Source organism: Antennarius striatus, chromosome 7 (genome assembly GCF_040054535.1).
Source record: "Antennarius striatus isolate MH-2024 chromosome 7, ASM4005453v1, whole genome shotgun sequence".
Classification (NCBI taxonomy): domain Eukaryota; kingdom Metazoa; phylum Chordata; class Actinopteri; order Lophiiformes; family Antennariidae; genus Antennarius; species Antennarius striatus.
In genome coordinates, this window is record NC_090782.1 from 15,150,452 (window position 1) to 15,176,132 (window position 25,681).

At 39.7% G+C, this 25,681-nt stretch overlaps 2 protein-coding genes across 4 annotated transcripts in view; one reads left to right on the top strand and one right to left on the bottom strand.

Moving 5' to 3' along the window:
* The window catches only part of camsap2a (calmodulin regulated spectrin-associated protein family, member 2a), a 34,480-nt gene extending 15,155 nt beyond the window's left edge, over positions 1-19,325 (bottom strand). For both annotated transcript variants that reach the window (XM_068320337.1, XM_068320336.1), the window contains exons 1-4: positions 18,773-19,325; positions 14,380-14,639; positions 4,330-4,491; positions 2,786-2,869 (exon numbers count right to left, since the gene is read on the bottom strand). In XM_068320337.1, coding sequence (XP_068176438.1) covers positions 2,786-2,869; positions 4,330-4,491; positions 14,380-14,639; positions 18,773-18,911 — 645 coding nt within the window. In that variant the 5' untranslated portion in view covers positions 18,912-19,325. The remainder of the gene's footprint in view (positions 1-2,785; positions 2,870-4,329; positions 4,492-14,379; positions 14,640-18,772) is intronic.
* A 568-nt stretch (positions 19,326-19,893) lies between these two features.
* On the top strand, positions 19,894-25,471 carry ddx59 (DEAD (Asp-Glu-Ala-Asp) box polypeptide 59). 2 transcript variants are annotated; one of them, XM_068319724.1, is made up of 8 exons: positions 19,894-19,921; positions 20,298-21,173; positions 22,044-22,226; positions 22,315-22,404; positions 22,676-22,927; positions 24,132-24,284; positions 24,861-24,989; positions 25,154-25,471. In XM_068319724.1, the coding sequence occupies exons 2-8, from the start codon at positions 20,316-20,318 to the stop codon at positions 25,412-25,414; spliced, it is 1,926 nt and encodes a 641-aa protein (XP_068175825.1). In that variant the 5' UTR covers positions 19,894-19,921; positions 20,298-20,315; the 3' UTR covers positions 25,415-25,471. The 2 variants fall into 2 exon arrangements, with proteins under 2 accessions (XP_068175825.1, XP_068175826.1); XM_068319725.1 differs by lacking the exon at positions 19,894-19,921 and adding an exon at positions 20,052-20,193.
* The last annotated feature ends 210 nt before the right edge of the window (positions 25,472-25,681 follow it).

The window sequence follows — 25,681 nt, forward strand, 5'->3', positions numbered from 1 at the left end:
AGTAATGTGATTAGTAATAAAATGAAAGACATGACAGCTGTGAGCTCACAGGAAGGGAACCTGTGTGAGCCAAAGAAAGGTCGCCTACATGACTCAAAGAACCGTGAAATTGAGTTTAGTGTAATGTGAGTTGAGTTTTAAGAGTATCTCTTTGGCTTTTGTTGCTCTGTATCTACAGAAAATGACTTTAGTCAAGTCCAAGCATTACTAATATCAAATGCACCCTTATGAAATACTTAACAATGAATAGAGTCAATTTGGAATATGATCTGATTGACTGCTAAGCGTGTTCTGTCATGAGTAAACTGTAATATTACAAGTTAATTAAGCTGAGCTATTAGTAAAGAAATAGTCTTTCTTGAGGCAGCAGGTATGGAAAAGGTTCTGCAACCACAATGAGTGTATAGGTAGATAAGAATATAGCAGTTAGAGTACTGCAGAAATGATCCATCATCATAAATACATGTGAAGTTTACATAAACTAGCTAAAGTTTTCATTTTTAACCAGAATCAGCTAAATCAGGAAATAGGTATAGCATAGAAGTGGATTCTAGAATTTATTTTTAAGCATTAGGAATTAGTCAGTTAATAATAAAAAGATGGAAATGTGACACTAACAATGAAACACAAACAGTTTAGTCAATATAACAGCTTAACAATTGATTTCTAAACAATATTTTTACTCAATTTATTTTCTGCTTTTATGAGGAAAGGGTGAGTGAGCAGGAGGTGAGTCCATCTTTTAATTTTGGAATACAAAACTCCCAAAAATGCTCCCCTGTTTAATGAAAAGGATGAAGAACATCTTCAATTAAAGTGATGACATCCTGTCAGACTCTTGTAAAGAAGAGAGGCCATCATTCATCATCTCCACTTTGAGGCCATCCTGTACTGTGTGAACAAACACACACATGCACCCGACCTATTTCCACTTCAGTCATCCTGCAGCTCTCCCTCCTCCTATCAAAGTTCGTCCTCTGTGACCAGACATGTCCTGTTGAGCTGCAGCTCAGCTTTGCAACTTAAAAGGATTAGTGCTCTGTTTTCTGTCCTGGTGTTTCCTTTGCCATTACCCCTGCCCACTTCAGTTTCAGCTACAGTACGGAAGGTTAGAGTAAGATCAAACTGTTGTAAATTCTGCAGTGTTGTGCTAGGAGTAGGGCTGTATCAGTCTTGCAAAATATTCTGTGCAACATTTGAGAATATGCCGTGTGAGAGACGATACATCATACAGCAGTACCAGGGAGGAGAGGCATTTGTCTTTGACTGAGACAGAGGCTGCCTGCATGACTCAGATTGCAGTCACAACGTAAAGACAGAAGGAGGCAAGGTCTGAGGAGGTGGGGAGTGTTAATAGGATAGAGGGAGGATAAACGGGGCTGCCAGATGTAAAAATCCATCCATCCATCCACCCACCCACCCAATCACCCACCCACTCACCCACCCACCCACCCACCCATCCATCCATCCATCCATCCATCCATCCATCCATCCATCCATCCATCCATCCATCCATCCATCCATCTTCAAGATGGGATGATTGCAGTCATCAAGTCTTGAGCTGCTTTTCTCCACTCTGTGGGTCACGGGTCTGCTGCTGGCTACGGGTGAGAGGTGAGAAAAGAGAGGGGTACACCCCCGATACGTCGCCATCTCATTGCAAGGATAAAACTATCTTTGAATACAATTTACAAGTGTGGTATTGCTAATGCTGACGAATTAATTTTCTCAACTTGCATCTAATTTTGTGTTCAAAGCGCCATTTCTTTGACTTTGGCTCCTAGGCTGCTAATGAAGGCATACTGATGCTGTAGTTTTGTTTGGTCAGAACAATGAAAGAACACAAGTCTAGGCTCTTACTTCTCTTATGAAATATGTCTCAAGAGAGAGGCAGAGAACATTCTGCTGATATGTCTAAAACCCGTAAGATTTCATGTTCGCAGCTCCCAGCACACACACTGATTGATGCAAGTGTCTTTTTAATTCCTGTGAGACATCGACTGCATTATTTCTAAGACTGGAATAACGTGAGCTCAAAGAGAGAAAGAGAGAGAGAGGGTGAGAGAGAGAGAGAGAGAGAGAGAGAGAGAGAGAGAGAGAGAGAGAGAGAGAGAGAGGGAGAGGAAGAGAGAGAGAGAGCATGATCACCCACACTCACACACAACAGACACACTACTTCATTTCAATCATCTGCAGGCTAATAACCCACATTGCTTACATCGTAATGATGTTAATGAAAGCATAAATGTGGATGATCATTGAATGCTGAGATCCAGGTTAATAAAAGCTGGTCTAAATTACAGACAGAACACTTGTGATCTACTTGTACGTCAACAACGGCATTATTGTCACACACCATTAATCACAAACATTACTGTATATATTAAGTCTATCTCATCCGTGATTGGGAAAGCCTACAGCAAACACTGCTGTCAAACAACTCAATCCTAACACAGGTGACCTGAGCTACCTGAAATACATACATTACAGATAATGGCATAAACACAAATCCCTGTCAACTTCTACAATGGCACTCTAGTCAATCAGCCTGACCTAATTAAAAAACACTGATCTTCTGGTTGCGACACAAATGAAGCTTGTCCGAGTCGTTGTGGTAGAAACGTTCAGCACGATGTTGAAAGAAGAGAATCATCTAAGACAGACGTGAGTGAGTTCTGTTGATGCATTAAATATTGGTCAGAGATTTATAATTCACATTTTTGAAACTCTCCACTAGAATAGTGAAACTATGTTCAATTGTGGCCACTACCAGAGGAACACTCACCCGAGGACTCCCAGCAGTCTCCAGGCCCTGTGGCTCCTTCTTCTTCTGCTCTTGAGTCATGACGTCTTTAAGATACTCGTTCACCTGAAAGACAAAGCAGAGATGCAGGGGTGCATAGTTAATTAAACATTTTGAAATTGTTGTAATTGGACATTAACATGTGGCTAATACTGATACATTTGATCCTATTTTATCTGGTTAGGGTTAGAACTAGAACTATGGAGTAAAGTATAAAAATATTTCTTAATGAATTTGCACCCTTTGGGACTCTACTTTAGTATGATGATACCAAAGAGGGTTTTATATTTTTTGAAATTTGAATTTAAAGAAATTGATGTGAATTAAATGAAAGGCGATAACACTCAAACCTGCACTCAATGTGGATGAAGATGGACTCAGAGTTGACTGTCAATCTGGTTAACTTTTGACCCTTGGAACACAAAAGGACTCCAACAGAAAGCCACATGTCCAACCAGTAGGACTTAAAAACCACACCTGTTACCGATCGAGGTCGCCTGAGTGTGTCAAGCTTAAATTTGGCAGCATCCCAATGTTTGGACTGGAAGAACATAAACAGAGGCCTGTAGCTCTGTGTGAAGGAATCAGAGCCACCTGCACATTTAGGACTCACACTGTCTCTGTAACGCCCATATATCTCAAAACAGCACTCTGAAAAGACATGTTAGATGAACATGTGACAGTTTGTAACAGTGAATCAATCGGAAAAACTGGTAACAAAACAACTGCCCAATATTTTCATCCATTTAAAAATGTTTCACTATGGAATTTATTATAGGTGGCTAAATCAAGTAACCACAGCTGCAACAATAAAATAATGTTTTACCCTCTTAAGGGCCTCATAGATAATTTTATAATTCCTTGTTCAATTAAACGCTTAAGCGACAGCAGCACTCGCTAAACCTTTGCCTTTTGATCCCTCTTCAGTTGAAACAAAAATGTTTGTCTTATTTATTAAGATCCGAGTGGATGGCCAGGAAGACCATGACTCATAACTAATGAGAACAGTCACCTCTTATATGTGATACTCTGATGCATGTAAGATGTGGATAATAAGAAATAATACCATCCTCCAAAGAAAGAGGGCAACAAGATTTCATGTGACTTAACCATAATCCCATGAATTTCATTTGTACATTTATAGCTCTCTTAAAGAATTATAAAGGCAGCAAAAGGAGAGGCGAATTAACAGTGAAGACACCTTTATTAGACCATGGAGGATGCTTTTGCCTCTGCTTTTAGTTCACCATATGGTACAACCTCAGGGCAAGAGTGCAACAGTCTGCATGGAACAAATCTGATTGTATTTAGGTCAATGTTTTTGCCTGGAACATCTTCCAAGTCCCCTGTGCATTGTGGAATTTCATCACAAATTCTGTAAAAACCCACCTTTGGTGTAAGGCACAAAGCCAGGGTATCCGCAGTAACCTGTACTGGACAAGCTGCCTTGATTAGAGTTCATGATACAGCACTGTCATCAGAGAAAGGTGCACACGCAAACTAGCTCGGGTCGACTTTTAACACACCTTGTTGACCCATGTGGTCACAGCATCTTCTGTGTCATAGGGGGTTTCCACCTCAGGGTTGCAGGAAGAATACTGACGCAGGCAGGCCATCACCTTCTCGCCGCTCACTGTCTCCATTGTGTATGCCATCATCAAAGTGTCGATCATTGCCAGATGAGCGCTCTGGACGAAGAAACAGTCAAGAAAAAATGTTGACAATTTAAAATTGTGTAGTGTGGAGGTATTTGGCAAAATCGGCACACCGCTGTTGTTTCCCACAGATCCTACAACTGACGTCTGTCTAGTTAATGCACTCTGTTACTGTTACATAACACCAACAGGCTTTTATAAACAGCTTCAATGATCAAACCAAACATTTATAATGGGGCAGCAGCTTTTCATGTCTCAGCCAATTAATCAAATAGTAAGTGATGCAGCTCCTTAAAGATCCACTATGATGAAGGGCTCCACAGTCAGAGAACAAAGGATTACAAACATGAACTGGTTTAAAGGGGAAACTGGTGTTGAAGAGCAATGTTGTTCGCTCACTCAAGTCACTGCAAGCGCATTTTTAGCTCTGCAATAAATTTTCTGTGTGACATTCAATTAGGTTAACGGTTCATTTCCGTTATAACTAATTTGGAAACCCAGGAACAAACCATTCCCATTTAATAATAGGCTGACAACATGGTTCCTATTGGCCCATTTAGCCTGTCCAAACATTGTAAAACATTGTCTCGGATACACACAACCAAATACGCTCACACACATATGCTGTTGTCAGTTTATAGAGCATAATTATAAGATCTGCATGCTCCAACAAATGATCAAATGATCCCCAAAAGCCTCTTTTGCCTCCATTTTATTTCAACAGTTTCAGGATATTGATTTCAATCTGCTGTGATCTGATGAAGTAAAACGACAACAAGAAGAAATACCTGTAATCTGGTTTACTAGACATGTTTTCAATCTGTAATCATAGTGAATGTCACCAGGCTATGGTCTGAAGAGGAGACGCTAGGGTAGAACCAATGACTCAGTGGATGTGGTCATGTTAGCATTAGGACTGAACATATATCAGTAGTCACACACACAACACACACACACACACACACACACACACACACACACACACACACACACACACACACACACACACACACACACACACACACACACACACACACACACACACACACAGTGTTCTGCATGGAGATTTTCTGACAGTATATAAATGTCAGATGAAGGATACATGGAAAAAGAAGAGTGGTAGATGAAGTGAGGGATGAAGAATGTAAAACATAGAGGGGGACAGATTCTGCGCTGGACAAAGAAACGTTTATTTTCTCTTAAAGAGCAGACCTGCCTGCCATTGGCTTGGCTGTTTCCTCTGTGATGTCCCATGACGTCATGTTTTATAACCCTTAAGATTTGATGCACACATATGTTTCGTTCAGCGGTGCTTCACTTCTACTTACAGTTGCACATATCCATACCTTGGAGCAACTGAGCAAAAAGCTATACTGGAGCACTAAATGCACAAATGCCCTTAGTGGGAATCTAGACGTTTGTAGTTTTTTGGCATATGCTATGAAAACTACTCAACAGTTTCTTTTTATAAATACAAATGCACACCCACCAGTATTTCAGCTCTTCCATCTAAGCAGATTACATCCATAAATCTTAATTTGATTTCTCATGAGGTGATAAGATGCTCTTTCACGGTCAATATCCTGTTTTTATTGTGCCGCTGCATCACTGGCTCTCTGCATTTCCACCTGGAGAGAAAGCCAAACACCGTTCCTCTTTAATAGAGCTTCTTGGTGGAAGGGGATAGATGAAAATCCACCACAGAAGCCTGATTCAATGTCCCACAATGTAAATCCAAAAAGAAGCTGTGGCTACTTACAAAAGATAGCATGCATGTGTGTCTGTTGTAAATAAAACCAAATCTCTTTTGTAAAAGCTTCAAGCTGCTTTCTCTGGTCTGTACCAGGTTGTTTAAGATGAACAATACTGTATCCACCTGAAGGATCTTTGCAAAAACAAAAACAAAAAGCTACTACTGTCAAGTCATTAAAATATACACGACACTGCGGGACCTGGATGATGTAAAGGACATGGTAATACATTTACCACAACTTACGATTCAACAGAGGGTGTAAGACACATGCACACACATGCACGCAGGCATGTACACGTGCACACACACAAAATCACACACACATTTAACACCAACTCAGGATGACGTAATACTGAAATGCTGTCTATTTTGATTATTACAGTACTCCTGTCCAGGCCCAGAGGCTCCAGACTAGGGTCTGGTGTGACATTACCTTCCTTGCTTCAAGTAATTTCATACCAATTCAGATAAACATAAAAAAGCTCTCAGCTGTGCCGTCTGGGTATTTTGAGGGTCACTACAAGTTGTGACATTAAAGGACCAAACAGACAGACAGGCTGTAACGGACGCTCTGTGACAGACTTTTTTTCTTTCCAGTTTGTGAATCTATTATTATTAATCTATTATTATTAATAGATTTTGATACATGACACCATAAAAAACTCAGATCATGACAGGGAGGTGTGTGTGTGTGTGTGTGTGTGTGTGTGTGTGTGTGTGTGTGTGTGTGTGTGTGTGTGTGTGTGTGTGTGTGTGTGTGTGTGTGTGTGTGTGTGTGTGTGTGTGTGTGTGTGTGTATGGGCACATTTGCACATTATTTAGTGTTCAGGGATTCCTTTTATAGTCTTATCCCTGCGTGACACACATGGCAAAAAACTGACGTGCAAAGTATTAGTTTGTCAGAAAATGAGAGCTAAAGTAACTGTACGTTATACAAACTGTACATGTAGTTGCCATAAGTCACAGCAAGACAAAAAACAAAAAACAAAAAAACAACACAGTATCTAAAAATAATTGCAATCTCAAAAATGACAGACCTCCCCAAGACTTAGTTCAAAACAAATTTAGAAATCTAACTGAAACTTTTCAGTTATTGAAACGTTTACCAAGAATGATCCATGGATGCATTCTCCCTGCAGTAAGCTATTTTCGAATGGAGAAATGGAATTATAGCTTTCTGAACTCTACGCAGGATTTTTTTTTAACGCCCTCCCATACAACTGCACACATGCCCAAGCACACTTTTGGACGCACAAAATAACAACTGTGAGGTCTGGCATCAGTTGTGGGAATCAGGCCTTCAAACAGCATACTGTACCTTCCCCTTCATGAGCTCACAAAGCAAACCTAGCAATTATATGGAAGCCTCAAAGCTAACCTTAGGGCTCTAACTAAAGACAGGATTGTGGCAACCAGCCACCGCTGACCTACCCTGGAGGTACGCCTGCACACCAAATCCTTCAGTCGTGGGACCAAAGTGTTTCATGTGTGGACAGTAATTAAAGTGGCTGGTTAAACATAAGAGAAATTGATAATAGTCTTAGGTAGCATTTTATTTCTTAAATGCTAAAATAAAATATCACAAAATATGATCTCTTATTGGTAACACTATTACTGGGTGATATTCAATTCCAAAATTTACCAGTTAGCAGTTCAAGGTCACGGCTGCACAATAACTGTGTGAACATCATCTGATGTGTAGAGAAAGAGTACAGTATTGATATTGTTGTTTTGTTTTTCTGTAAACTATTTATGTAGGAATTAAACCTTCTGCTATGAAAGTATTCTCTAGTGGAAGTCCATTTGTTTGGGATGTGAATCCATTACTGCCATATCATGAATATTTGCATTTACTATCTAGTCCCTGCAGAACTTTTCAAGATTAAATATGACGTCTCATTTATGAGCCAACTAAAATTGGAATAGAAAATAGTAATTTAAGTTGACAATGAGATATCGATTAAACGCTGCATGTGGCTAATCAGCTGTAGCATGAATTAATTAGGGTAAATTCTATCGCAACATTTTGTCAGGAATAAGACAAAGCCAGGTTCAAACTTGACAATCAGTAGATATATAAAAATTTTCTAATAGTATTCTTAATTGTATAAAGAAACTCACACCGAATCCTGTGTCCATAAAAGTATATCGAGATGAAATGTAGCATTTAATTCTAACTTGATTCCGAATCTGAAAATTCAATGGAGACTGTGGCTTTTTTTAAGTCAGTTGTGGAACTACAAAAATAAGAATACAGACATATCTTCTTTCAGACGATGGAGGAATTGTTCATATGCAGAGCAGTAAATGTAGGTTCGCCAATGTTTAAGTCGAGTCTCCTGCACTGAAAAAAATGTTCAAGGTTACTGCAGGATTAATTTCACTGAAACTTATTTTCTTCCATTTACTGCCTTGTGAAATGATATTTCTGTTATTTAACACATCTTCTTGTAATCACGACTTGCGTCAAATCAGCTGATATGGGACGGCTGTTAACTCGTGCTATCCTCAGTAGATTCAGCATTATAATCTTCTTTTTCAGATAAAAGACACAAATCAATTCATAAATATGACACATTACTGCAAAAACATGCACCGGAAACACAAAACATATCGGCCCAAAAGGACACACAAGGATGCTCACTTGATGAGCTAATGCATTGCTCACTGCCTACCCATCCATCCTGAGATGGCCGGGTGTCACCACCGCCAATGAACATGACATACTGGCTGTGACTTTGCTATTACAGAAGAGGACAGAAAGTACTTGGATGGGCTTCCCTTTTACCTGAATGCTTCAGTTATTCTTTGTTAGTGAGATGAGAGGAAGAATAGGGATTGAAGAAGACAGTTTGATGTTCAGGAGTGTTTTCTCCTGTCTGTGTGAATGTGCGTCTTTGTCTGAAGTCGTCTCAGGCAGGCCGTTCTCCCTGTCTGTATAAATCCAGTATTTCAGCATTCTCTGCCTCAGACCATATGACATATGCAAGCATAAGCATATGCACCCACCCATGCACCCACCTACACACACACAGACACAGACACGCACGCACGCACGCACACACGTACACACACACACACACACACACACACATACGATCATGCCTACCCTGGTGTAACCATGGAAACGGAGCGCCTGCTCAATAGGGGTTGAGATGGAGGCAGCAGAAAAGAGGAGGGAATGTATTCACCTCTTCTCCCTCATGCTGTACACGAGTCAATCAGTCACACAGTCAGAAAAACACGCTGAATGGACAAAACAATTTGTCATGCAGTTATATAGCAAGGCACAATATCAGAACTGATCCTCAAATAGAACTGATGTGTATTTATATTAAGGAGAGGAAACATTTCCTTAAATCACTGTGTGCAGTGTAATTTTTTTCACTGCATTATTGTTCAAATGTAATCATGCATTCACTATATTTCCATTTACTTTTATTGCTTGTTTAATCCCTCATAGCACAAAACTTTGTATAATGCTATAAGGGATTGCACTGTATGACATTTCTTTTTTTTAATGACATAAAACTCAACTCAAACCATAATGCCCAGACAACAACAACACACTTAACACCCGTGTCCAGTAACGGTGAGGACACACACAGAATGCACAGCATTTATTTTCATTCATCACCTAGATTTCTTGCATTATCGGGACTACGTCACTCGCATCACCTAAGTGGTAGCCATAGCAATAGCAACAAAGATATACTGGCTTTTGATTCATCTAGCAAAGACATTAGTATGTATTTTTATACTTTTTGCTTTACTTTTTACATAATTTTCCCCTGTCCACAGAAGAAATGAAAAACAATACATGTTCTTGGAAGAGTCTTTAGTTCACATCTCTTTAATTAGCTCCTGCATCGCACCAATTGTGAAAAAGGCCGAATGGACTGTAAGCATGCCTCACAACTCTCCCTCACTTTTCCCTCATTCTTACAGGTGGAGGAAAGCGGCAGTTCTGCAGAATGTGTATAGGCAACTGAGTGGGCATTAACTGTGATTCTCATCATGTGTCTTCACATGTGCGATTCTGTCACATGACTGGAGGCAGAAGGATGAGTGGGCAGTGTAGTGACAGGAAAAGAGAGCATCACTTCAAAAACCAAATGAAAATGTCAGTCTGTGTGCTCAGTTATGATTTGTGTCGGACGAATGATCAGCATCTATTTACCTCTGCTGCTTACTGATGACTACAGCTCCCCTAAACATCCCCTAAAATCGCACAGTCTGGAAATTCATACTTTCACAAACTGCTGAGTTAAAAAAATGTTCATTAAAACGTTATGAAGCAACATTTATTTTATCCAGAACAGCATAAAGCTAAAACTCAGACGGGGCAGTTTTTTACTCTGTCTGTCTGTTTCAGTGATATTTCCACTTTAAGCCATCAACCCTGCGGGTCACAAATGGACTTCCACTTGATTTGCAGACTCTAAACAACCACAGAGTCCACCCTGGACACCTCTGGGTCACTATATCAAGCTTTATTTAAAGCAGCGTTTGAATAATTGATGACCTCCCATCTGAGCTGTCATTACGACATGCAGCAGACATGCGTTTTTGAAGAATGCACCTTTGCTATTCTAAAGCTAATTAGATTTGATTTAAACCATATGATACCTTTTCCAATTAATTTCACAAAGCTGTCAGATGTCCAACTACACTATATTTGAAAAGCATTGTCCCAAACTGATCTCTCATTCATAATGTCTACTATTATAAAATTGCTCAAATGGACTCCCAGTCAGATGCTCTGTTTATCTAGTCTGGCTTTAAATGTTAATTAGCTCCCTCTGTCAATGCCTACATGCCCCCGTTGGTGTGGTGCGCGTGCGCCACATACACGAGGCACTGTGCATGCGCACTTATGCACAGTGGCTTGGAGGATTTGTTGAGAAAAACAGTGAAAATAGGAAATAAATCAGTGGAGGAGACAACAGATGAGTATGGAGAGGAGACAATGAAAGAGGGCTGGCCAACTAGATGGTGGGGCTAAGCTAATGCGGGAGGCAGTGTGATGTGCTTCAGCGACACATCATTAGGATCCCAGTAAAATATGTTTCCTTTGAGGGCTTTCAGACAGTTAGTTATGATTAGGATGGCACCGGGAGTGGTCAGACAAAATGTGGAGGTCTTGTCTTTTTCTCGTGAACAGCATTGAACTGTCGGCTGTTGGACACCCCCCTATATTATTTCCATCCGCTAACGCCACATTGCACTGAGGAGGAGGACGAATGGAAGCTGGGACACTAAAAACTGCACATAGCTGTACATACATTTTTATTCTCTTCTCTATTCCCTATGCACATATGTCAAAGTCAAGGCCCGTAACCTGGCCAAATCTGGCTCGTGATGAATTATTTATGGCCCCCTAGAACTGGCCAGCAGGCCACATCCGTCCGCTGGTGTTTTTCACGCAACAAAACTACATTCCCCACTATGCAACTGTAGCAGAAGTCACTGCAGTGCAGCAAGCGGGCTTTGGATTCATTGTTTATCAGCAGTCAGACCGGAGGCTGAATTTAGCTACTCCCCTTCTCAAAAATGTCTAAAAGGAAGGTGGACGCTGAGAGCAGGGGGTTTCAAGCAAGGTGGGAGTCAGAGTGTATGTTCAGAGAGGTAAAAAGTAAACCTGTATGTCTTCTGCTGAGTTTGCACGTTTTATCCCGACACAATGCCCCAGCTGTGCATCCAAGCTGCTAGGACACTCTCTATGCTTCGTAGCACAGACCTGTGTGAACAATTGTTCTCCCTGATGAAGCTGAACAAAACATCACACAGCAGTCGTCTGACTAATAAATACCTTCACTTAATATCCTGAAGATTTCCTCAGCTCAGAGCCTGACCCCAAACATTGATGAACTTGTGCGAAAGATGAGACACTATCAAATATCAGGGTCAGCCTCAGACAAGTGAGTATCACAGAGCAGTAACATATTTTTAGAATTAAATTTAGTTACATTTTTGCATTTGTTTACTGTTTTGCCTGTGTGCCGTCAATTTTTGTATTTTATTTTATTTATTTGTTTCGGTTGAATGGACTCAGAATGGACGCAGATACCAGCCATTTATTTATTTATTTTATTTTACTTTTTGAAAGCAGTGATTGGTAAGATCATAGAGCAGCACAATAATTTTCTTTTTAATTTTCAAAACTTTTTTCACAATAATGCATTATTATTGTTCATGCACAATATTATTATGCATGCAATGATGCATGCACAATAATGCATTTTCAGTTAATAGTGCATGCAATTTCCTTTATCTTGATATTAAGGAACATATTTTGTTTTGAAAGACATTTACTTTTTTGCTGTTTGCCTGTTGAAAATGTTTCCCCTTGAAGTTACAGGCAGAGGCATAACAAAATATTGCTTTATTCATGTAATCACTAAATAATATACTGTACACTGTACTAGCTCTTGGCTCAATAGGCTATGTTCATTTCAATATGTTGTAATAAACATTGAACCAGTCCGGCTTGTAGAAAATTAGTTTTTTTTGGCACTCCGTGTATTTGACTTTGACACCCCTGCTCTATGATGATGGATAACACAACATAAATAAAAAGTAGATAGATGGTCAATTAAAAGGATGTGTAATGATGGAGGAAAGATGAAAAATAAAGACAGAAAATCTGAATGGAAAGGGATGGAAGAAGAAAAATGTTTGGGTACTTTTAGGAATGAAAGATGGATCGAGGTTTATTGGGAAAAAGGAAAGAGAAATGGCTAAAGATAGTTTCTCACTCAGATAGCAGCTCATTTTCACATTCAGTCAGCAACGCACGTTCAAATTCACTCCATTGCTTCTCGAAAGTCATGAACTGTGGTTGATCTGAATACCTCTTCAACTCCGGACTGAAAAATAAACATAAAAAGTAGTGTTGCTGACTGTCAAGTGCAACAATTCATAATGCCAAATGTTGTGGTAATAGGTACTGAGCAACAGCAAATTCCACTGGAATCATTTTAAATTAAATTGTCTGTAAACCCTGGTGAATATAGCTGGTGCCAAAATATGTGTCGTGTTCACAAAAAAAGCACTTGAAATGTAAACACCAACTAAACTTAAATAACTTTTGAATTAGCATAGAAGGGAAATTAAAACCAGCAAGACTCTCCAAACAGACTGCAGGCAAACTGTGTTAATTGTATTTCAGTTGTGATGCAATGAAGCAATAAAGCTTCCTATTGAGAATTTGCCCCCAAGTAACGAGGATTCCTCTTCCTCGCTCAACAGGATGCCTGCAAAGTCTTCTCTGTGTTGGGCTCCAACACGTGAAGAAAAATTAGCTGCAAAGACAGTGAGAAACGACAGGACCTGAAGCCTATATGAGCTAAAGCTGTGGCATTTTTTGGGATCTGATATGAAAAAGCAAAAGCCTGTGTGAGTTTGAGAATAAGTAACACCTTTTCCTTCTCGCTGCACATTTTTCAATCATTATCCCTTGTTCATTTGAGACACTTGTTCATTGGGTTACAGTGGTGTTGATTTTTTTTTTCAAGCTGGTGTGAATTATCAAACCAGTATTAATTTTCATAATACTTGGCCAGGAGGAGGAAATCCAAATTGAAATATCATAAGAAATCACTTTCATAAACTGTTTATTAGTAAAATGATTGGTTGGTTACTTCATTCAGTAGACTTCTCTTAACTGAATGAACACAATAATTCATCATCTATTGATCATACCAGCAGTAAAACTTTATTGATGACAGTGAGCAGTAAGCCTAATGGCCATTTAATTTTAAGGAGCAGGTTTATTAAAATCACTTCCTAGCTAGCTCTTTATACACAAATGTGTGTTTTCATTATGAGCAAGGTCCAGGCACCAACAAGCTAGAATTTAACCATGGAGCACATCTCCCACTCAGTAATATACAGCCAACATGAATGCTTGCAAACAGCTGCAAAATGTTTTACTCCTGCTGCTCTTCAATGTTGTTGGTACAGAATATCTCCCCTGGGTGAAAAATCACAATGTATGAATGAACGCTTACCAGATATTGAGAAAAAGGAAAGTCGTGATGAAGAATAGTCAAAATGCAGAGTAAAAAGTTTTTTCAGATGTAATAAATTCATGGCTACAGGGAACTGAGTTATTAATGCATATCCCAAGCAGCTGGAATTAAAAAAAGGACTTAACCATGTCTTACCATTTGCAGAGGTCTCTTTCGAAGGTCCCTCTCTGTGACCAGTCTCTCCTGGTCAGTGACATAGAGTCCACGCTGAGCCAGCGCCTGAATGACGGCATCGTGGCCCAACAGGGGCTTGGCAGCGTCGCTCTTCATGATGAGGCTTGCCGCCCTGCAGTAAAGGTCTGCAGAGAGCAGGAGGCTGGCCACAGGAGGCTTCAGGTGCTCCTGCTCATACTGGTCTGTGTAGAAGGGGTCCTTCAGGTCTGTCGGGATGCTGTCTGCAAGATAAAGGAGAGAAAGTGGGCAATGTTTGGGCGGCAGAAATTTGAGAGAGAACAAAGACTCATAGGGATGCATGATGAAGCCCATTAATGGATTTTAAATAAAACACAGCCCAGAAATTAGCATTTCTGCAGACAGAATTAAATTTTAATTATGTGCCCATGTGGTGAATTACGGGCCTGCAGTTTTCTTGAAAGGTATTGTATTTCAGGTGAGTAGACCATCATGAAAAGGTGAGGTATAATATTACCTTATTAGTGATATTTTCTTTTTTCTGGATGTAAAAAAAATTGACGTAGATTAATTTATTTTGGAGTTAGTTGGAGTTATTTTTTGAGTTAGAAAATGCTGGCATATCAGAAACCAATAAAAATCAGTGTTGATTGCTCTTTGTGATTGATTGACTTTGTGATTGCTCTTAAGGTATTCAAATAATAACAGCCAACAGCTGCAGCTGGATGTTTCTGTCTGAATCATAATTGTATTTATCAGTAAATCAGTGAGACGTGTTCGCTTAGAAACACAGAAGATATGGACAAAATAAGTAATAAAAATTTGGATGTGAGAAGATGATTAAAGCAAATAAAACAACTAAATAAATCAGTTAACTTGAGATAAATGGGTTTGTGTTGATAACTGTTGTTAGCTTTCCATCTCAGCTTCATTGTCATTAGTTCATTATTTCTTTTTTCATTGTCACACTTTCAGAGTATCTTGGCACAGACATATAATAAACCACATTTTATTTGTCACTAGACTTCCTGAAACATAAAAAACAGAACCAGGTGTCTTATTTTCATGTAATGCATGCACATATCTCACCAGTCAGATAGAGCATTGATGAGGGATACTCTACTAGGTTTGGAAACTGATGACAATTGTAAAGATAGTTATCAAATCGGCAGAGAAAAGAGCAAAGAGCCGATATAGGAACTTCGGCATTTGTTCATTTATCTTATTATCAAATCTGAACCTTACGCCAACGATTTTCCTCGTGTTGTGCAGTCCTGGAGTCGATAGACCTTAACGTTACTATAGCAACTGCAGGAAAAATGCAACACGATCGATTCCTCTAGTCTTCAGCTCTGCAGCTTCCAGCTCCTGGGAAAACCCTTCTCACTGCCTGCCTCATCAAACTAAGAGTATGCGCCTCAAACAAGTCATGGGGTACTCTCTGGATAATTCTTATTAATGTCCCTTCCTGTTGTCCTTTTCTTGAAAAAGAAATTGTGGATATTTGATATATACGGTACAGTAAATATACATACATATATATATATATATATATATATATATATATATATATATATATACACATATATATATATATATATATAGCTGGATAGTACAGTGGTTAAACAGACTACAGGGAAATGTGTTACATGAGGATGGTTTCATAACAACACCGTCCACATGCCCCCACTAGCAAATCAATCGGCCGCCTGCTGAAGCTGTCCTTTATCAACAAGGTCATCCACACTTTATTGTGGAGAGAAAATGCATACGTCAGCAGTAGCAGGGTTCTCTGTCTTGTTCATATTATCGATCCCACCAAGCAAATTAACCTTCTCTCACAGAGTGCCCCCTCTGAGGCTGCTAGCATGTCAGAATCTTACTCAGGTACCACAAAATTGCAGACGTCAATTTCTGATCATTTGGAGTTCATCTGTAGTGGCAGTGGCTCAAGTGGTATAGCAGGTTGTCTAATGATCCTAGGATTGGAAGTTCAAATCCCGTTCTCCCATTCATCTGTTGGAGAGGTCGAGGACACGAATGGCTGCCAGAAAAGCACGATATAAATGTAATCCATTATGTATTATTAAATAATTAAAATACTTTTGCTCCTGTAGCACTGCAACAATATGCAACCATGTGGTCAGGTGAGCATATGATGAAAGCTACACTGCAAAATACATATGAAGCGTTTTAGCTGTTGTTTTATGATGGGACGAAAACTTGAACATTCACAATTTTCTGCCTCTCATCTGTCAACAGAGGAGCACTGCTGCTATTTATACACGACTGTCTCTTGAATACTTACTATGGGAATAACATGAACCTAATATTTTCCCCAGCATTCAACCAACACAGCTGAACATGTGACTCTTGAGTTGAGCTCAGCTTATGACTGTGTGTTGTACATGAACCATACTGGGATCTGCTAGGAGATGTGATGCCTCTGTTCTTGTCCTGGTGTGATGAAGAAGATGCAAGAGAAGAGTGCAGGGCCGTGTGGGCAAGGATTTGGAGATGAACTATCTCTCTCTTTCTCCACCTCTATCGCTGTCTCTGTGGAGAGTCATATTTTTGGAAACAGCCCACTTCTATTAGTCCTGTTTGAAAATACACAAAGGAGCTATGGAGAATCTCACATATGCTAGGGTATTACAACACAGTTCATGAGTCTGAAACACAGCACAAACGGGTCCAAAGTGCTACCCAAGTGTCTCTGTTTCTTTCTCAGTACCGAATCAGGAGGAGAAGCAGAGGGGGTGGCATGTCAAGACATAGCACTAGAGATGAAAAAGGAGAATTAAGAAGTAAGGGTGGCAACTCTGGATGTCAGTCATGAAGGTAGAGGGAGAGAGAAGGCAGAAATGATGGAGAAGGAAATTTTACATTCTGTGTAAGATGAGAAGCAAGGAGCGCAAGATTGGAGGTGGATACATGTTGTTTAAGTGGACTGAATGAGAGGAGAATTGGAGAATAAAACTGGGTCTAACGGGAAGAGTTGGTCAAGAGTTGAGAGTGCTTCCACACTGAGTGATAAGCAAAAAGTTTAAAACTTTAAGAGTGGTAGTAGATCAATAGTGGTTGCTAACTGGAGTGTATTTCAACAGACATGATGGTGATGCAAAAAGAGAACTCTGGACAGGTAGATGGTAGTGGATATTCCAAAGACGATAAATATGGCAAAATTTGTAGTTCAAAAAAGTGGAGAAAAGGATGGTGCATAAGAGTCTAGGAAAATGCACTCAGGTAATAGACTGGGAAGCCACTACTGCTGACAGGAAGGAAAACAGAAAGACTTGGTAGAGGAAGGAGGAAGTGCAGGAAAACAAAGAAAAAGTATCTTGCAAAGATAAGGCGGGATGATGAGAGAGAGCAAAGAAGAAATTGGACAGGTTTACAAAGATGCAACAAATGTTAAAGGTGAAAATACAAACATATATGAGCTCTACGAGAGAAATCAGGTGAGAAATAAGATGAGGTGGGTGCGGCTGTAAAGAAGAAAACTGCATCCCAGAGGTGGGTGGGCAGTCTTTGAGTGAGATGGTGGAGGAGTTTCTAACAAGTTGTTCAATAAATCAATATATTAAAAATCAAAACCTAAACCTAACCATAACAGTGTCAAAGATAATAGTTTCCATTTGAATGACTTGGAATCTATCGTGTGAGAACTGGCTTGAAGACAGGACCCTGATTAAATATTTGTTAATCTTTCGTGGGAAAGCTTAATTTATTTAGTCTTCTCTGTTTGCCAGTGTTACAGTTTTAATTTAATTAATTAATTAAAAATGTAATTAAAACAAACACAATTTAACCTACAAATCTTGCCATTGACTCTAAATCACTGTTAACAGGTATAACCTTTATGTATACTTTGCTAGCAATGTATAAAAACAGCACATGCTGTTCTTACTAAATTTGGATGCAGCACCCTGATATTATTTGGGACACCTCCAAACCTTTATATCTCTACACTGACTGTTCCTTTTAACATTTTTGCTTTACACTGGCATTCAGCACTAGGGATTTATTTTTTTTAATCTGCCCCTTTGGGATAAAATTCTCTTTAGATCACTCTTTAAAATAGGAATTTCACTGAATGTGATCCAAACTGTAAATTGTGAATTAAAATAACTTTTAACCTGATGGAAACCACAATGATACAGTAATCAGAGTAAACACCGAAGTACATATCCCCAGACTGTGACGTCTCTACACAATAGACACCCACGTTTGGAGGATTTTAAGTGTCAGTGCATGCTATTAAGACACGATATTATACATTTATTATAACAGATTGTGCAGTATTTTGATTACACCCTGAAAACCACTCATTTCTGACGTTATGATATTCATACACACAGTGCAGGTAATTATATGGAAGCGCTGCTGCACTTACCTGTCCCGTAAGCTTTGGCCACCAGCCATGTGAGGCTGCAACAGATTTTGGCTCGGGAGAAGTCATAGTGCTCAAATGACTTGATTGATGGAACAACGAAGGTCTTCTTAGTATCCTTGACGTCCTGAACTTCACCCATATTTGTCAACAAAATGTATTCTTCAGACCTATGAAGCAGCAACACCACCAGAAAGCATCCCACCACTGGAATTTCGTGGAAAACAATGAACAGGTTTAAATTGTTAAGATGCGGTTTTCCCGGAGATTCTATCAGTCACAAAATGCTACTCTTGACTGCGTTATTCGTTCACTCTGGAGTCCTGGTGGTTTTCATCCATTCTGCCGTCTACAAGCAGAAATGGGCTCCGTCGAACCGGGTTTGGATTTCAGAAGAAAAACTGATCTTCATCTGGAATGAAAGCAGAAATATTCCCTTTTTTTAAAAAATTCTTTGGAAGAAGACGTTTCTCCCTTTCATGTCCACGTATTCTTGTGAGGATAACCTATATATTTGGCATTCTTCCCTCTATCCAATCCGGTACCGTGGCGCGGTGTTCCTGCTGCACCACTGTGGCTCCACAAACACCCCCTCGCGCCCCCCCTCACCTTTGATGCGCATTGCGCATGCGCGACTGGTACCTCAAAAAATTCTCAACAGGAGAGGAAAACCCGCTAAGGAGTACAGTATGGTGATTTGGCACTTGATAGCATTTCCTAGTGTAAGTTTAAAAGTTGTCGAATGCAGGAGGAGCTATTCAGATTTATGACACATTCACCAACGACAGCAAGCAAATTGAGACCACGTGTTTGAATGACCCTATAAAATATAAGTACACATTAGTAAGGGTTTTACGAAATTTTGAAGACATAACTGAACTCGAATGGGAAGACAGACCCCGTCCCTAAGCCACGCCCATGCCTTAGATTGTAAAATCTTACAATCAGAGCCAAGATCTTTAACATATAGATTTAGGTATTTATTTGTTAACCACGTTATTATTTCTGGCTATGAAAAGGAAGTAAAGCGACTACTGTGAACAAAAGAAAGGCATTGGTTTCTGAACTACATTTCCCAAAAGTATAAAATTACATGACGTCATTAGTCTGCGTCCGTACTTGTTTTTAAGCGTCGGACTACAACACGCTGAGGTGAGTGTAAACCTCCATTTATTTGAGACGTTCCACAAAAATAATAGATACTACCATGTAAATATGAGTTACTATTGACTGAATTGTGGTGTTTCAAAATTGTTAGTAATTTCAGTCAGTTAACGTTGTATTTGTATTCTTTGAACTCCAATTTCGTCGCTTAACCACAATTTTGCTGTACAGAAGGATTCTGCTGTAATATTTTTAACTCTTGATGGCCTACTGGGACTGAATACCAGACGTTTTTATAAAATATTTCCTTTTGACTCACGGTATGTCACATGCTTAATCAGACCGACGAGAAAGATGTTGCTGCTGTCTAAATCCGTGAAATGTAAAGTGTACAACTGTTGTTGTTTTTTATGTTTGTTCACAGGTTAATACAGTAGTTACAATGTTTATGCCAAGAGCTCTGAAAGTGAAGAGACCCGTCCAAAGTTCCAGTCTGAATAAGAAAAGCAAGATTGATCCGGAGGAGATCAAAGATAACGACATTTACGTGACATCGGTTCAGAACCAAGAAACATGCGAAGACGTCAAAACACAGGACAAGACCACGCAACCAGATGAAGACACCAAGACACAAGATGAGCCACCAGGAGACTGTTCTAGTGTCACAGAGGACTCTTTGAGTAGAGATAAACATGAGCCTGCCACCAGTGATACTGAAGAACAAGAGGAACCCGTAAAATCATTCAAAAAGACCCAAAGATGGCCAGAGCCAGGAGAGCCTGTCTGTGTAATGTGTGGCCGCTATGGAGAGTACATTTGTGACAGCACTGACAATGATGTTTGCAGTCTTGAGTGCAAAGCTGAACATTTGGTCCAAATGGGAATGGGGACTGGGGTGGAAGTGTTTAACCATGTGGACAAACCCAGAGACGAATGGATTCAGCCTCAGCAGCCAGTGGTAAACACTGGTGGAGGAGGTGAAGGTGATGCAGGATATTTCTACATGGAGGATCAGTTCATATTGAGCCTGACAGATGAACAAGTGCAGAGGATCAAACAAGAGCTGGGCATTGAAACCCAGGGGAGCGATGTTAAAAGACCTATCGTTGAATTTGAACATTGTGGCTTCCCTGCCACACTGAGTAGCAACCTGAAGAAGGCTGGCTATAATGTGCCCACGCCTGTCCAGATGCAGATGGTTCCCGTTGGCCTTACTGGGAGGGATGTGATCGCCAGCGCTGACACAGGCTCAGGCAAGACTGTCGCCTTCTTGCTGCCAGTGGTAGTGAGGGCACTAGAGGTATTGTTTAATGCATCCAACATCAGATGCATTTTAAAGTTATTTAAATTCATTCCACCAAGTTCATTCTCTGACGTTAATTTCTAAGAAAAACTTCAAACTACCCACAACCTGATTATCACAATCCCACCTTTTTAGGATACTTTTGAGATAAAATATCAGGTTTTTTAACATTGACTCTGGTTGTTAAATCGCTGTGAGTAGTAATGATTATGGGAGACTCTTTTACAATGGGCATGCTGCATTCATCTTTTGTCAGCTTTCTTAGATTTGAATGAACTGGGTTAATAAAAAATAGGCATTTATTTAGTGGAAATCAAATTGCAACATTGCATTTTTATTTAATGCCTTTCCAATATTGCCAGTGGAATGAGTACCGGTACATAGGTAAACTGAATTTACATATTCACATTTCTATATAGCTAAAATAAAATATTGGACACAAAATATTTTTTGACACGACTCTAGACGTCACTGGGGTGGTTTTATTTATGGCGAGATGCTTCAGCAAACACAAATGTCTACATTGACCCACCTATAAGTACAGTATAGTTGTCATTTTCTTTTTAAATTTATGACATCTTTGAGTTGATATTTGGGCAGAAGAAATAATTTGAAGATATCGCTTGACATGACACTATTAGCAGTCGTATGAAGCTATTAGTGATTTCTTTTGTAAAAACGTAACATTGTCCATCAAGTCTTGCAAACACATCTGCAACCGTCTTGTGATGATAAAAATTGTTCTTCATGGTTTGTCTCTAGAGATTTAGTTTGAGGTCATGAGCACGACATTGTGCCTATCTGGGATTACAATTTGTTGTTGCTGATCCCCAGTTGAGATCCCAATGCATTTTCTTTGTTTTGTAGAAACCAGCACACATTGTTCGGAGCCCCGTGGCTCTCATCCTGACCCCCACTAGGGAGCTGGCCATTCAGATAGAGAGACAGACCAAGGAGCTGGTGATGGGTCTCCCCAACATGAGAACCGCTCTGCTGGTGGGCGGGATGCCACTTCCTCCACAACTCCATCGCCTCAAAAGCAGCATCAAAGTACATTTTCTGACTTTACAGTCACTTCTCCTCCTTGCCGAGTGCTTGACTTTTGACAATGTAATTTTCTTCTGTTATTCCTCTTTAGATTATCATTGCCACTCCTGGGCGACTCTTTGAGATCTTGAAACAGAAAGCAGTCCAGTTGGATGAAGTGAAGGTTGTGGTGGTTGATGAGGTAAGACAGACACAAGACAAATCTGATGTTCTGCAGGTATATCGTTATGTTTGATTAAAAAAAAAGAGCATTCAACATCAGAAGTTCTTAAATGCATTCACATGGAAATTGATTACATTATGATAATTATGATAGTCAACAACAGTCCGTGCATTTCAGTATTTTGCCAAACAACATAATGCAGTTTGAAACGTGCTTTAATCATGTGATCATCTAAGTGCTGTTTATTATGTATAAAAGGCCTACATGTATTTGTGTTAATGTTCTGTAGGTTGACACAATGTTGAAGATGGGTTTCCAGCAGCAGGTACTGGAGGTGTTGGAAAAAGTTCCAGAAGAACGACAGACTCTACTGGTGTCTGCTACCATCCCCAAAGGGACAGAGGACCTGGCGTCCCGTTTGGTTCAAGACCCGGTCCGTATTGCCGTAGGAGAGAGGAACCAGCCCTGTGCTAACATCAGGCAGATCCTGCTTTGGGTAGAGGAACCCTCAAAGAAGAAGAAGCTATTTGAAATTATCAATGTAAGTTATAGCACACATTCTCCTTTTTGTCAGTAAGTATGGTTCACACTTGAAAGATATATTGTGGAGGCGTGTCACTTGAAGAACAGGTCTACTGTCAGTGTACAGTAGGTTTTCTTTAAGAGGATGTCAGTTTTCTACAGCACTATGTCTAATTGTCCTCTGAATAACTGGAAAGTGCACATAAAGAGTCATCGTTAGGATTTTAGCTCATAACAGATATATCCCTTAGTTTTCATAATCATGTATTAACTGGCTTTTTAAAGGTCGTAATTTCCTTAAACTCCAAAAGCCAGTCTGCCCACTACAACATATTGAGAGAGAAATGCTGCTGCCCCTGGCCCCCATCTGGAGGAAATGGGTTGGCCTTGAGCCATGGCCCCACTCCAGGAATCCCATCAATGGCACCATGAATACAGCATAGGAAAAGAGAAACCCAGATGAAGAAGTGATTTTAGACAATTATGTAAGGAACAAAAGCTGCAACTTCTCTGTGTGGATTGTATTTGTGATGGGTTATTTTCTTAATCCATGTTAATCATGCCTGCTGTTTAATTCAGAGAAGGAGGCTACTGTCCCTGCGCAAGAAAACGAGGTGGGTTACAGGGAGTGCTGTGGAATTGGAGGACTATTAGTCTGGGATTTGGGTGGGACTTTCCAAGAAAACCAAACCTTCGGACTGGACATGACTCATTAAATCATGTATTACAGCACTTGGAGCAGGATGTATAAAAATCAACTCAGTCTCAAGTTGAAAGTTATGGCATGTTTTAACACACTGAAGCAAGAACAATATAACTCACATTATTACCTTACTTTCTGAGGAAATGATTTGAGAGCCTTATTCAGGTTGTGTAAAGCAAGCTATTCCTGCACTGTTCAGTTTTGTATGGAGAGAAAGTATTTGTACTGAATATACTAAATACTGAAACGCTTGTCTCTTTCAGTTAATATAGTCATACTGCCGTCTGTCAGTGAATGTAATTACAGACCTCCTGATAAACTACTGTATGTACTGTAGTCAAACAAGGGAAATTTATCTTTTTTAAAAATCATATCAGTCAGGCCTACCATATACAGTATCCTTTAGATCATATATGGCTAGTTTGGAATTCCTGTGTAGTATCTGCTTAAATATCCGTTTTGAGTAAATTATAGAAATACTATGTAAAAAAATAACAACCTCTTGCTCCTTTGTTTTCAGGACAATAAGCTGTACCAGCCTCCAGTGGTGGTGTTTGTAGACTGTAAACTTGGGGCTGATCTGCTGTGCGAGGCTGTCGCTAAGGTGACAGGCCTTACGACTGTGGCCATCCATTCTGACAAGAGACAGTGGGAACGCAACCGCATCCTCAGGGTGAGGCCAGAAGCAGCCAGAACATGCACAGTATTTCTATTATCTCAGACTACAGTAAATATTGTATATGAATACATAGAGGGCAGTCTGTAGGTGTCAACCAGCCAACAAACCTGGAATGAAAGCACAATTTCAATTATGAGGATAATTAATAACTGAAGTCATATCTCTTAACATCATAATTGGTTAAAATTTAAAACTGATCTTAAAAATCCCAAGTTAAGAAATCCTTGCTGCACTGCATAACACATGTTCTTTCTCTGCCTGTTTCAACATGTCACTGAAGCTTTTTCGAGTTAAACCTAGGTAGCATCAGCTGGTGTGGTCTTTAAGGCCTCAGCTTTACATTAATGGAAACATGTTATACAGACATGCATCGTCACATGTACATTTTGCTGCGATCAAACACATTATGGGGGGTGGTGTCTGTCCTCAAAGATGGCCAAATATTAGATTCAGTAGTGTTCATTTTTATATTATTTCAAAGTCTGCTGCTTGATATTCACTTTTTTGGTAGAACCATGGCAGAATCAGATCATCTTTAGTTCAGAATTTCTGATGGTGTTGCATCCACAGGGTCTTCTGGATGGAGACTTTGAAGTGGTGATCAGTACAGGCGTGCTTGGCAGAGGGCTGGACCTCATCAATGTCAGATTGGTAGTTAACTTTGACATGCCAAATACAATGGATGAGTATGTCCATCAGGTTAGTAAGAACCAGAGAAAAAAAGTAATCATGTGGTAAAGTTAAACTTAATTTTGGCTTTAATTTTTGCATGCAATAATACTTTATGTCTTCTAATTTAGGACATTGTATAAAAACATTTTTAAATGAAACATTCATTCTTGGTCTCATTTTTTCTAATCTAGGTGGGCAGGGCAGGTCGGCTAGGACACAGAGGAACAGCTATCACCTTCCTCAACAACAACAACAAGCGGCTGTTCCTCGAGGTGGTAAACAGGGTCAAACCCACAGGTTCCATCTTGCCCCCTCAACTCTTGAACTCACCTCACCTACATGAGCAGCAGAGGAGAGAACGACAGAAATCCAAGTGGGGACCTGATGATGCGCTGGTCACTACAAACAATCTATTAGATATCATAAAAAAACACGACCGGCGCAAAAAGTAGCAGGTTTTTCTGTACATGTCTGATATGGTGATGTCTATTTATTTAGTAAATCCTAAATGCTTACTTGATATTGTTTCATTTAATAAATGTCATTTTGATGCATTCCAAATTTATATTTGTTGTTACTAGTGCACAACAGTTCATTCATTCATTCATCGTCAATACTCACTTCTTCCGTTATGGTTCATTCAAATACAATTATAATCATATCTGCAATCTTCGATCCAGGTTCTCCTGAAAGTGTCATACCACTGTTAATGGAAGACC

Bases quoted from the DNA above. Each gene is read 5' to 3' on its own strand.
- ddx59 (XM_068319724.1), top strand. From the start codon at position 20,316: ATGTTTATGCCAAGAGCTCTGAAAGTGAAGAGACCCGTCCAAAGTTCC. The intron at 21,174-22,043 runs GTATTGTTTAAT...TTTGTTTTGTAG, and splicing joins TGGTAGTGAGGGCACTAGAG to AAACCAGCACACATTGTTCG. The intron at 22,928-24,131 runs GTAAGTTATAGC...CTTTGTTTTCAG, and splicing joins AGCTATTTGAAATTATCAAT to GACAATAAGCTGTACCAGCC.